This window comes from Sceloporus occidentalis, unplaced genomic scaffold (genome assembly GCF_023333645.1).
Source record: "Sceloporus occidentalis isolate IW3139 unplaced genomic scaffold, rSceOcc1.0.p SCAF_295, whole genome shotgun sequence".
Classification (NCBI taxonomy): Eukaryota; Metazoa; Chordata; class Lepidosauria; order Squamata; family Phrynosomatidae; genus Sceloporus; species Sceloporus occidentalis.
Genome location: NW_028317275.1, coordinates 555,662 through 570,331, shown reverse-complemented (window position 1 = coordinate 570,331; position 14,670 = coordinate 555,662). Strand labels below are relative to the sequence as shown.

General features: G+C 40.1%; 1 protein-coding gene across 1 annotated transcript in view; it reads left to right on the top strand.

The window, feature by feature from the left end:
- LOC149275199 (uncharacterized) overlaps positions 1–14,670 on the top strand; it is a 37,941-nt gene that overhangs the window by 15,940 nt on the left and 7,331 nt on the right. The window contains exons 27-30 of the mRNA XM_089504899.1: positions 321–471; positions 741–781; positions 1,801–2,043; positions 3,305–14,381. Of these exons, the coding sequence (XP_089361025.1) occupies positions 321–471; positions 741–781; positions 1,801–2,043; positions 3,305–14,381 (11,512 nt within the window). The remainder of the gene's footprint in view (positions 1–320; positions 472–740; positions 782–1,800; positions 2,044–3,304; positions 14,382–14,670) is intronic.

Below are 14,670 nucleotides of genomic sequence, written 5' to 3'. Positions count from 1 at the left end.
CTTTAGTGAGATATGAAAAATTCTACGGAGACTACATTACTGTATATACACATACATATTAAATGCACTTATGTAACAAAAATTTTTGTCAAATTTGTAAAGTGTTATTCTGTACATATCTCGATATACATTGGCCTGCATTGCATTGTTAAACTTTTACAACATTGGTTCCTTTTGAAAAAGTGACTACTGAAAAAAATGTATTTCAGGACTTTGTAAGAATGTTTCTGGTACATTATTATGGTTCTTATTTGTCTGGAGAGCAGGATACTTTCAAGTAATGGATTTAACATCCATCTACAAATATTCTGTGCCTGTAGGTTGCTACCCTAATTGTCCAGAAGACAAGCCCTACTTTGATGAAGATACAATGCAGTGTGTGCCGGCTTGTGACTGTTACGACGATTATGGCAAGATTTACCACATAGGAGACAAAATGCCACCAGCTAGGAATGGAACATGCACAACCTGGTAAGAGATAGTCAGTGTTCATAAAGATATTCATGGTGGTTGATCTTTATTTTTCATATAATTTTACTTTATTTTTCCTAATAGTGTCTTTGGACATTGCACTACAAGGACCAACATGTGCTATTTAAACTCTATCCACGTTATACAAACAAACATTAACACTTAATTAGATGGTTACAAGTTGAGAGTTGTTTCCTACAATTTTTTTCCAATGATAAAGACAGCTCTAACTTATGATGTACGTTATATGCAAATCTCTTCTTTTTTAGCAACTGCACAAAAGAAGGCATGAAGTGTTATGATCTCAAAGGTAAGATAAGTAGTAAATATGCATTTATTACTTAATTATTTAATGTTTTTTAGGCAAAGAATGATGAAACAATAGAGAACTAGACTACAGCACTCATATGTGTATAGCATGGGGATAAGTATCTTTACTGCCTTTTTTCATGATCTTCATGATTAACTTTCAGCGCAGGCAACCCAGAGCTCTTAATATTCTGTGTTAGTGGTTTCATGGGAGGATGAGGTTAGTCTAAAACGTAGACAGGGCTAAACCTTCATGGGGGGAGCTAACCATAAGTGTAGGTTGGGCTAGTCTTACATGACAGGGTGAGCACAGTATTAAGAAGAAAGGAAAGTGGGCAGGCAGGTAAACGTTAAACGTTGCTCCCATGAGTAACCTGAAGAGTTCCAGGTATGATGATTAACCCTATTAACGTATATCTGCTCTAGTGTTGAATTGCTGTTGATATTTTTTCAGTTTGGGCACATAAATTCCCTTTGAATGTAAAGGCACTCAGAACATTGCTATGATTCTCAGAACCACAAACTTTAAGCCCAGCTGTCAGGGGGGAGACCAGACTATCAGCCTAACAGCTTGATCAACTATGCACTGGCACACTTCACCCATGTAATTCTCCAGAGTAAATTGATTGGGATAGACATACTATTCCGAACATATTGATATTATTGTCCATTACAGCATTTCTCTAAAAGGATAAAACGTCTATGGTAGAAAAAAATAATATTTTTTTAAAAATATTCACATTAAAGTTCTTGTAGAGGAATCATGTTCATTAATGAACCATAATTAGAAGATAAAATGGCAGTAAAAAAACATATAAGGTCAGATAAATCTTCCATAATCAGATGCCTACCATGAATCAAGCTATACTGTAGAGCTTATCACTAACGCTCAGGCTGGTTGGACGGCCTTGTTAATTTAACACTTACCTGGCGATAAAAGTTCCTAATAAATAGAATACACTTTTTGAGTCTTATAACTTTAAACACACTAAACATACTAAACTTACTGTTCTTCTACAGATTGCTGTACTTATGAAGGCCAAATGTATACAAACAATCAGACAATTTATAAAACCCCTGATGGCTTAGGAGGCTGTTTCACAGCCGTTTGCAAGGATGGAAGTATCACCAGATTCATTGATGAATGTTCAACAACCACTACGGCAGTGCCTACCACAACATCCAGCTTTTCTACCCCCACACCTGTTACTATAACCACTAGTCCTCCATTCACTACTCCAAATATTACAACAGTTACAAAAGGTAAGTTATGTTTTCTTTCTAAAGTTAGTGAATATATATTGAAATATTATGAATGTAAGATTAGTTTTAAAAATTTACTTGTACTGGCTCAGTAAAATGTATCTTTTCCATACCATATAGAATATATTGAGAGGCAACATTTGGGACAGAAGGCCCCCAAAACCTGTTTATGCAGAGTGTTAATGTCAGGGGAGCACTATCTATTCTTTTGGAGTTAGTGCTGTATATTCTTATTTCTTACAAATCCTAAACAAAATTACAAAGGTTGTGCAACAATGAACAGATTTATTTTTACATATATTGTAGAAAAGGTTGGTGGGGGAATGGTTGTATGACATGATAACTCTCGGGAAATACCCTGGCTTGTCTGCTTTACAGAAAGATATACTGATGGTAGTGTTAGAAACAGTGAGCACAGCATACTAAACTTGAAAAACATTGTAATATTTTCTCTGTACGTGCCAAAATAGAGGTCACAAGTCTCCCTGAAACACCCAAGAATAATTCCGATGCACGCTCTCTCTCAATGTCATCCTACTTTCCCTGCAGACTGCTTCCGTGTCCCCTTCTCTATTTTTCTGCAGCTCTGCTTCTTGCCCTGCCGCTTCTTGTTCTTCCTTCTTCGTCCGTTTCTTCCCAGTATCAGCTCCGTTAACCAGGGTTTTTTTCAAAAGGAAGGAGCCTCCACACACCCTATTCCTTGATTAGAGGAATGGAGAAAGACTGTCCCCATGGTGCTCACAGTAGCTCCACACTTTTGGTGTAGTACTCCAAGAGGCCAGACATTGCAGACAGATTCACAGAGAAAGAGAAGCATTTCTGCGTTTCTCTTTCTCTGCAAGTCTATCTAGGTTGTAATGCAAACATTTCTCACGTCCTCTGGTCTTCTCACAAGAAGATAATACATTTTCTCAGTAGGGATTTTAATAATTGTTTTTCTTATTGCTGGAGTGCATTAGACACATGGGTGTACAGAACAATCCATTTCATCTGAAATAGTCACATTTCAGACTTTAATTTACAATTAATGTTGAATTTAATCTTATGTATGACATTTTGTGATAATTCTTTCATTCTGTTTTTTTTTTTTTGTGGGCCAACATTTATAAAATGGATAGACATAAAATCTTTCAGAATACATTCTTATATACCGCTTTATATGGTCTTTCAGACTCCTTTCATATATACCGCTTTAGATATGTAAAGATAATCCAACACAACATTTGTTAAACTAATGTATTTTACATTTCAAATTTTTTAGTGTGTGCCGAATGCAGTTGGTCCCAGTGGTTTGATGTAAGCTATCCGCATTTTGGATCAGACACCGGAGACTTCGAAACATTTGAAAATATCAAAAAGAAAGGCTTTAAAATATGCGATGCTCCCAGAAATGTAGAGTGCAGAGCAAAAGCATATCCTTACGACCAAATAGATGATTTAGGACAACGTGTGACATGCAATAAAGATATCGGGTTGACTTGTTATAACAGGGAAAACCTACCAGTCTGCTATAATTACCAAATTAGAATTGAATGTTGTAGCTCTTACATAGATTGTAGCACTCCAACTACTCCAAGTTTGACTTCTCCATCGGCTCCTGTAATATCCACTACAGGACCAACTACAACAACCACTCCAAGTCTTTCATCTACTACTTGTACAAACATGGATTGCCGCTATACTGAGTGGTTTGATTTGCACGCACCTACTTCGGACATCATGGATGGAGACATTGAAACACTTGAAAATATCAAATCAAGGGGATATGAGGTATGCACAAATGAAGAATACGAAACCAACATACAATGTGAAGCAATTTATTATGGCATGGCACAAAATGACTTAAAAAAACAGACTTACCAATGCGATCTAAGAAACGGATTGGTTTGCAGAAACATAGATCAAGTGGGATCGTTCAAAATATGCTACAACTACAGAATAAGGATTGAATGCTGCTCTAAGTATTGTGAAAAATCAACTCCATCCAGTACTACTACAGTTAGCACATCAACACCTCCAACAACCACACCATATATTACAGAAACAACAACTTCAGTATCAACACCATCAACTACTCCTCCATCATCTACTACTACATCGATTGTTACAGAGACAACAACTCCAATTATTTCCACCACTACCTGTTCAAAAATGGACTGTCGTTACACAGACTGGTTTGATCTCCACACACCAACACCCGGAAATGACAATGGAGAAACTGAGAATTTGGAAGCTATTAAAAGGTTAAAATATGCAGTTTGTACAGAAGACGAAATTGAAACCAACATTCAATGTGAGGCTGTAGTTAAGGAAGGATCCTACAGTCAACTAGAGAAACAAATCTACACTTGTGATTTAAAGAATGGATTAATATGTAACAACAATGATCAGGCAGGATCATCAAAAACGTGCTACAACTACAGAATAAGAATTGAATGCTGCTCTAAATATTGTGAAAAATCAACTCCATCCAGTACTACTACAGTTAGCACATCAACACCTCCAACAACCAAACCATATATTATAGAAACAACAACTTCAGTATCCACACCATTAACTACTCCTCCATCATCTACTACTACATCGATTCTTACAGAGACAACAACTCCAATTATTTCCACCACTACCTGTTCAAAAATGGACTGTCGTTACACAGACTGGTTTGATCTCCACACACCAACACCCGGAAATGACAATGGAGAAACTGAGAATTTGGAAACTATTAGAAGGTTAAAATATGCAGTTTGTACAGAAGACGAAATTGAAACCAACATTCAATGTGAGGCTGTAGTTAAGGAAGGATCCTACAGTCAACTAGAGAAACAAATCTACACTTGTGATTTAAAGAATGGATTAATTTGTAACAATAATGATCAGGCAGGATCGTCAAAAACATGCTACAACTACAGAATAAGAATTGAATGCTGCTCTAAGTATTGTGAAAAATCAACTCCATCCAGTACTACTACAGTTAGCACATCAACACCTCCAACAACCACTCCATATATTATAGAAACAACAACTTCAGTATCCACACCATCAACTACTCCTCCATCATCTACTACTACATCGATTGTTACAGAGACAACAACTCCAATTATATCCACCACTACCTGTTCAAAAATGGACTGTCGTTACACAGACTGGTTTGATCTCCACACACCAACACCCGGAAATGACAATGGAGAAACTGAGAATTTGGAAGCTATTAAAAAGTTAAAATATGCAGTTTGTACCGAAGACGAAATTGAAACCAACATTCAATGCGAGGCTATAGTTAAGGAAGGATCCTACAGTCAACTAGAGAAACAAATCTACACTTGTGATTTAAAGAATGGATTAATATGTAACAACAACGATCAGACAGGATCATCAAAAACATGCTACAACTACAGAATAAGGATTGAATGCTGCTCTAAGTATTGTGAAAAATCAACTCCATCCAGTACTACTACAGTTAGCACATCAACACCTCCAACAACCACGCCATATATTATAGAAACAACAACTTCAGTATCCACACCATCAACTACTCCTCCATCATCTACTACTACATCGATTGTTACAGAGACAACAACTCCAATTATTTCCACCACTACCTGTACAAAAATGGACTGTCGTTACACAGATTGGTTTGATCTCCACACACCAACACCCGGAAATGACAATGGAGAAACTGAGAATTTGGAAGCTATTAAAAAGTTAAAATATGCAGTTTGTACCGAAGACGAAATTGAAACCAACATTCAATGTGAGGTTGTAGTTAAGGAAGGATCCTACAGTCAACTAGAGAAGCAAATCTACACTTGTGATTTAAAGAATGGATTAATATGTAACAACAACGATCAGACAGGATCGTCAAAAACATGCTACAACTACAGAATAAGAATTGAATGCTGCTCTAAATATTGTGAAAAATCAACTCCATCCAGTACTACTACAGTTAGCACATCAACACCTCCAACAACCACACCATATATTATAGAAACAACAACTTCAGTATCCACACCATCAACTACTCCTCCATCATCTACTACTACATCGATTCTTACAGAGACAACAACTCCAATTATTTCCACCACTACCTGTTCAAAAATGGACTGTCGTTACACAGACTGGTTTGATCTCCACACACCAAAACCCGGAAATGACAATGGAGAAACTGAGAATTTGGAAGCTATTAAAAAGTTAAAATATGCAGTTTGTACAGAAGACGAAATTGAAACCAACATTCAATGTGAGGTTGTAGTTAAGGAAGGATCCTACAGTCAACTAGAGAAACAAATCTACACTTGTGATTTAAAGAATGGATTAATATGTAACAATAATGATCAGACAGGATCGTCAAAAACATGCTACAACTACAGAGTAAGAATTGAATGCTGCTCTAAGTATTGTGAAAAATCAACTCCATCCAGTACTACTACAGTTAGCACATCAACACCTCCAACAACCACTCCATATATTATAGAAACAACAACTTCAGTATCAACACCATCAACTACTCCTCCATCATCTACTACTACATCGATTCTTACAGAGACAACAACTCCAATTATTTCCACCACTACCTGTTCAAAAATGGACTGTCGTTACACAGACTGGTTTGATCTCCACACACCAACACCCGGAAATGACAATGGAGAAACTGAGAATTTGGAAGCTATTAAAAAGTTAAAATATGCAGTTTGTACCGAAGATGAAATTGAAACCAACATTCAATGCGAGGCTATAGTTAAGGAAGGATCCTACAGTCAACTAGAGAAGCAAATCTACACTTGTGATTTAAAGAATGGATTAATATGTAACAACAACGATCAGACAGGATCATCAAAAACATGCTACAACTACAGAATAAGGATTGAATGCTGCTCTAAGTATTGTGAAAAATCAACTCCATCCAGTACTACTACAGTTAGCACATCAACACCTCCAACAACCACGCCATATATTATAGAAACAACAACTTCAGTATCCACACCATCAACTACTCCTCCATCATCTACTACTACATCGATTGTTACAGAGACAACAACTCCAATTATTTCCACCACTACCTGTACAAAAATGGACTGTCGTTACACAGATTGGTTTGATCTCCACACACCAACACCCGGAAATGACAATGGAGAAACTGAGAATTTGGAAGCTATTAAAAAGTTAAAATATGCAGTTTGTACCGAAGACGAAATTGAAACCAACATTCAATGTGAGGTTGTAGTTAAGGAAGGATCCTACAGTCAACTAGAGAAGCAAATCTACACTTGTGATTTAAAGAATGGATTAATATGTAACAACAACGATCAGACAGGATCGTCAAAAACATGCTACAACTACAGAATAAGAATTGAATGCTGCTCTAAATATTGTGAAAAATCAACTCCATCCAGTACTACTACAGTTAGCACATCAACACCTCCAACAACCACACCATATATTATAGAAACAACAACTTCAGTATCCACACCATCAACTACTCCTCCATCATCTACTACTACATCGATTCTTACAGAGACAACAACTCCAATTATTTCCACCACTACCTGTTCAAAAATGGACTGTCGTTACACAGACTGGTTTGATCTCCACACACCAAAACCCGGAAATGACAATGGAGAAACTGAGAATTTGGAAGCTATTAAAAAGTTAAAATATGCAGTTTGTACAGAAGACGAAATTGAAACCAACATTCAATGTGAGGTTGTAGTTAAGGAAGGATCCTACAGTCAACTAGAGAAACAAATCTACACTTGTGATTTAAAGAATGGATTAATATGTAACAATAATGATCAGACAGGATCGTCAAAAACATGCTACAACTACAGAGTAAGAATTGAATGCTGCTCTAAGTATTGTGAAAAATCAACTCCATCCAGTACTACTACAGTTAGCACATCAACACCTCCAACAACCACTCCATATATTATAGAAACAACAACTTCAGTATCAACACCATCAACTACTCCTCCATCATCTACTACTACATCGATTCTTACAGAGACAACAACTCCAATTATTTCCACCACTACCTGTTCAAAAATGGACTGTCGTTACACAGACTGGTTTGATCTCCACACACCAACACCCGGAAATGACAATGGAGAAACTGAGAATTTGGAAGCTATTAAAAAGTTAAAATATGCAGTTTGTACCGAAGATGAAATTGAAACCAACATTCAATGCGAGGCTATAGTTAAGGAAGGATCCTACAGTCAACTAGAGAAGCAAATCTACACTTGTGATTTAAAGAATGGATTAATATGTAACAACAACGATCAGACAGGATCGTCAAAAACATGCTACAACTACAGAATAAGAATTGAATGCTGCTCTAAATATTGTGAAAAATCAACTCCATCCAGTACTACTACAGTTAGCACCTCAACACCTCCAACAACCACACCATATATTATAGAAACAACAACTTCAGTATCCACACCATCAACTACTCCTCCATCATCTACTACTACATCGATTCTTACAGAGACAACAACTCCAATTATTTCCACCACTACCTGTTCAAAAATGGACTGTCGTTACACAGACTGGTTTGATCTCCACACACCAAAACCCGGAAATGACAATGGAGAAACTGAGAATTTGGAAGCTATTAAAAAGTTAAAATATGCAGTTTGTACAGAAGACGAAATTGAAACCAACATTCAATGTGAGGTTGTAGTTAAGGAAGGATCCTACAGTCAACTAGAGAAACAAATCTACACTTGTGATTTAAAGAATGGATTAATATGTAACAATAATGATCAGACAGGATCATCAAAAACATGCTACAACTACAGAGTAAGAATTGAATGCTGCTCTAAGTATTGTGAAAAATCAACTCCATCCAGTACTACTACAGTGAGCACATCAACACCTCCAACAACCACACCATATATTATAGAAACAACTACTTCAGTATCAACACCATCAACTACTCCTCCATCATCTACTACTACATCGATTGTCACAGAGACAACAACTCCAATTATTTCCACCACTACCTGTTCAAAAATGGACTGTCGTTACACGGACTGGTTTGATCTCCACACACCAACACCCGGAAATGACAATGGAGAAACTGAGAATTTGGAAGCTATTAAAAAGTTAAAATATGCAGTTTGTACCGAAGACGAAATTGAAACCAACATTCAATGCGAGGCTATAGTTAAGGAAGGATCCTACAGTCAACTAGAGAAACAAAGCTACACTTGTGATTTAAAGAATGGATTAATATGTAACAACAACGATCAGACAGGATCGTCAAAAACATGTTACAACTACAGAATAAGAATTGACTGCTGCTCTAAATATTGTGAAAAATCAACTCCATCCAGTACTACTACAGTTAGCACATCAACACCTCCAACAACCACACCATATATTATAGAAACAACAACTTCAGTATCAACACCATCAACTACTCCTCCATCATCTACTACTACATCGATTGTTACAGAGACAACAACTCCAATTATTTCCACCACTACCTGTACAAAAATGGACTGTCGTTACACAGATTGGTTTGATCTCCACACACCGACACCTGGAAATGACAATGGAGAAACTGAGAATTTGGAAACTATTAGAAGGTTAAAATATGCAGTTTGTACAGAAGATGAAATTGAAACCAACATTCAATGTGAGGCTGTAGTTAAGGAAGGATCCTACAGTCAACTTGAGAAACAAATCTACACTTGTGATTTAAAGAATGGATTAATATGTAACAATAATGATCAGACAGGATCGTCAAAAACATGCTACAACTACAGAGTAAGAATTGAATGCTGCTCTAAGTATTGTGAAAAATCAACTCCATCCAGTACTACTATAGTTAGCACATCAACACCTCCAACAACCACTCCATATATTATAGAAACAACAACTTCAGTATCCACACCATCAACTACTCCTCCATCATCTACTACTACATCGATTGTTACAGAGACAACAACTCCAATTATTTCCACCACTACCTGTTCAAAAATGGACTGTCGTTACACAGACTGGTTTGATCTCCACACACCAACACCCGGAAATGACAATGGAGAAACTGAGAATTTGGAAGCTATTAAAAAGTTAAAATATGCAGTTTGTACCGAAGACGAAATTGAAACCAACATTCAATGCGAGGCTATAGATAAGGAAGGATCCTACAGTCAACTAGAGAAACAAATCTACACTTGTGATTTAAAGAATGGATTAATATGTAACAACAATGATCAGGCAGGATCGTCAAAAACATGCTACAACTACAGAGTAAGAATTGAATGCTGCTCTAAATATTGTGAAAAATCAACTCCATCCAGTACTACTACAGTTAGCACATCAACACCTCCAACAACCACTCCATATATTATAGAAACAACAACTTCAGTATCCACACCATCAACTACTCCTCCATCATCTACTACTACATTGATTGTTACAGAGACAACAACTCCAATTATTTCCACCACTACCTGTTCAAAAATGGACTGTCGTTACACAGACTGGTTTGATCTCCACACACCAACACCCGGAAATGACAATGGAGAAACTGAGAATTTGGAAGCTATTAAAAGGTTGAAATATGCAGTTTGTACAGAAGACGAAATTGAAACCAACATTCAATGTGAGGCTGTAGATAAGCAAGGATCCTACAGTCAACTAGAGAAACAAATCTACACTTGTGATTTAAAGAATGGATTAATATGTAACAACAACGATCAGACAGAATCGTCAAAAACATGCTACAACTACAGAATAAGAATTGAATGCTGCTCTAAATATTGTGAAAAATCAACTCCATCCAGTACTACAACAGTTAGCACATCAACACCTCCAACAACCACACCATATATTATAGAAACGACATCTTCAGTATCAACACCATCAACTATCTCAACAACCCCAGTAATACCTCCAACAACATCCCTATCCTCAAGCACTACATCTGGAACAGGAACAACAACCACCACGACTACTACTACCACTGGCTCTACAACTACCCCGTCATCAACCACATCAACTATTTCGACTACCTTTGTGACTCTGCCAATCACCTCCCCATTCTTAAGCACCACAACTGGCACAGCATCAACATCTACTACTACCACTGGCTCAACAACCACCCCATCATCAACCACATCAACTGTCTCTACTACCTCTGTGACACCACCAACCACTTCCCTATTATCAAGCACCACAACTGGCACAGGAACAACAACCACCACAACTGCTACTACCATCAGCTCAACGCCTACCCCATCATCAACCACATCAACTGTCTCAACTACCCCAGCAACACCTCCAACCACCTCTCCATCCTCAAGCACTACATCTGGCCCAGGAACAACAACCACCGGAACTGCTACTACCACTAGCTCAACAACTACCCCATCTTCAACCACACCAACTGTCTCTACTAGCTCTGTGACACCACCGACCACTTCCCCATTATCAAGCACCACAAGTGGCACAGGAACAACAACCACATCTAGTACCACCACTTCCAGCTTCACAACCATCCCACCAACTGTCTCTACCTCCCCAGTAACACCTCCAACCACCTCCCCATCCTCAAGCACTACATCTGGCACAGGAACAACAACCACCGGAACTACTACTACCACTGGCACAACAACTACCCCATCATCCACCACATCAACTTACTCTACTACCTCTGTGACACCACCAACCACTTCCCCATTATCAAGCACCACAAGTGGCACAGGAACAACAACCACATCTAGTACCACCACTTCCAGCTTCACAACCATCCCACCAACTGTCTCTACTACCCCAGTAACACCTCCAACCACCTCCCCATCCTCAAGCACTACATCTGGCCCAGGAACAACAACCACCACAACTGCTACTACCACCAGCTCAACGACTACCCCATCATCAACCACATCAACTGTCTCTACTACCTCTGTGACACCACCAACCACTTCCCCGGTATCAAGCACCATAAGTGGCACAGGAACAACAACCACAACTATTACCACCACTTCCAGCTCAACAACCACCCCATCAACTGTCTCAACTACCCCAGTAACACCTCCAACCACCTCCCCACCCTCAAGCACTACATCTGGCACAGGAACAACAACCACCACAACTACTACTACCACTGGCACAACAACTACCCCATCATCCACCACATCAACTTACTCTACCACCTCTGTGACACCACCAACCACTTCCCCATTATCAAGCACCACAAGTGGCACAGGAACAACAACCACACCTATTACCACCACTTCCAGCTCAACAACCACCCCATCAACTGTCTCAACTACCCCAGTAACACCTCCAACCACCTCTCCATCCTCAAGCACTACATCTGGCCCAGGAACAACAACCACCGGAACTGCTACTACCACTAGCTCAACAACTACCCCATCTTCAACCACACCAACTGTCTCTACTACCTCTGTGACACCACCAACCACTTCCCCATTATCAAGCACTACATCTGGCACAGGAACAACAACCACACCTAGTACCACCACTTCCAGCTTCACAACCATCCCATCAACTGTCTCAACTACCCCAGTAACACCTCCAACCACCTCCCCATCCTCAAGCACTACATCTGGCCCAGGAACAACAACCACCACAACTGCTACTACCACCAGCTCAACGACTACCCCATCATCAACCACATCAACTGTCTCTACTACCTCTGTGACACCACCAACCACTTCCCTGGTATCAAGCACCATAAGTGGCACAGGAACAACAACCACAACTATTACCACCACTTCCAGCTCAACAACCACCCCATCAACTGTCTCAACTACCCCAGTAACACCTCCAACCACCTCCCCACCCTCAAGCACTACATCTGGCACAGGAACAACAACCACCACAACTACTATTACCACTGGCACAACAACTACCCCATCATCTACCACATCAACTTACTCTACCACCTCTGTGACACCACCAACCACTTCCCCATTATCAAGCACCACAAGTGGCACAGGAACAACAACCACACCTATTACCACCACTTCCAGCTCAACAACCACCCCATCAACTGTCTCAACTACCCCAGTAACACCTCCAACCACCTCTCCATCCTCAAGCACTACATCTGGCCCAGGAACAACAACCACCGGAACTGCTACTACCACTAGCTCAACAACTACCCCATCTTCAACCACACCAACTGTCTCTACTACCTCTGTGACACCACCAACCACTTCCCCATTATCAAGCACTACATCTGGCACAGGAACAACAACCACACCTAGTACCACCACTTCCAGCTTCACAACCATCCCATCAACTGTCTCAACTACCCCAGTAACACCTCCAACCACCTCCCCATCCTCAAGCACTACATCTGGCCCAGGAACAACAACCACCACAACTGCTACTACCACCAGCTCAACGACTACCCCATCGTCAACCACATCAACTGTCTCTACTACCTCTGTGACACCACCAACCACTTCCCCGGTATCAAGCACCATAAGTGGCACAGGAACAACAACCACAACTATTACCACCACTTCCAGCTCAACAACCACCCCATCAACTGTCTCAACTACCCCAGTAACACCTCCAACCACCTCCCCATCCTCAAGCACTACATCTGGCACAGGAACAACAACCACCACAACTACTACTACCACTGGCACAACAACTACCCCATCATCCACCACATCAACTGTCTCTACTACCTCTGTGACACCACCAACCACTTCCCCGGTATCAAGCACCACAAGTGGCACAGGAACAACAACCACAACTATTACCACCACTTCCAGCTCAACAACCACCCCACCAACTGTCTCAACTACACCAGTAACACCTCCAACCACCTCTCCATCCTCAAGCACTACATCTGGCCCAGGAACAACAACCACCGGAACTGCTACTACCACTAGCTCAACAACTACCCCATCTTCAACCACACCAACTGTCTCTACTACCTCTGTGACACCACCAACCACTTCCCCATTATCAAGCACTACATCTGGCACAGGAAGAACAACCACAGGAACTGCTACTACCACTAGCTCAACAACTACCTCATCATCAACCACATCAATTGTCTCTACTACCTCTGTGACACCACCAACCACTTCCCCGTTATCAAGCACCACAAGTGGTACAGGAACAACAACCACAACTAGTACCACCACTTCCAGCTCAACAACCACCCCATCAACTGTCTCAACTACCCCAGTAACACCTCCAACCACCTCCCCATCCTCAAGCACTACATCTGGCACAGGAACAACAACCACCACAACTACTACTACCACTGGCACAACAACTACCCCATCATCCACCACATCAACTTACTCTACTACCTCTGTGACACCACCAACCACTTCCCCATTATCAAGCACCACAAGTGGCACAGGAACAACAACCACACCTAGTACCACCACTTCCAGCTTCACAACCATCCCATCAACTGTCTCTACTACCTCTGTGACACCACTGACCACTTCCCCATTATCAAGCACTACATCTGGCACAGGAACAACAACCACCACAACTACTATTACCACTGGCACAACAACTACCCCATCATCTACCACATCAACTTACTCTACCACCTCTGTGACACCACCAACCACTTCCCCATTATCAAGCACCACAAGTGGCACAGGAACAACAACC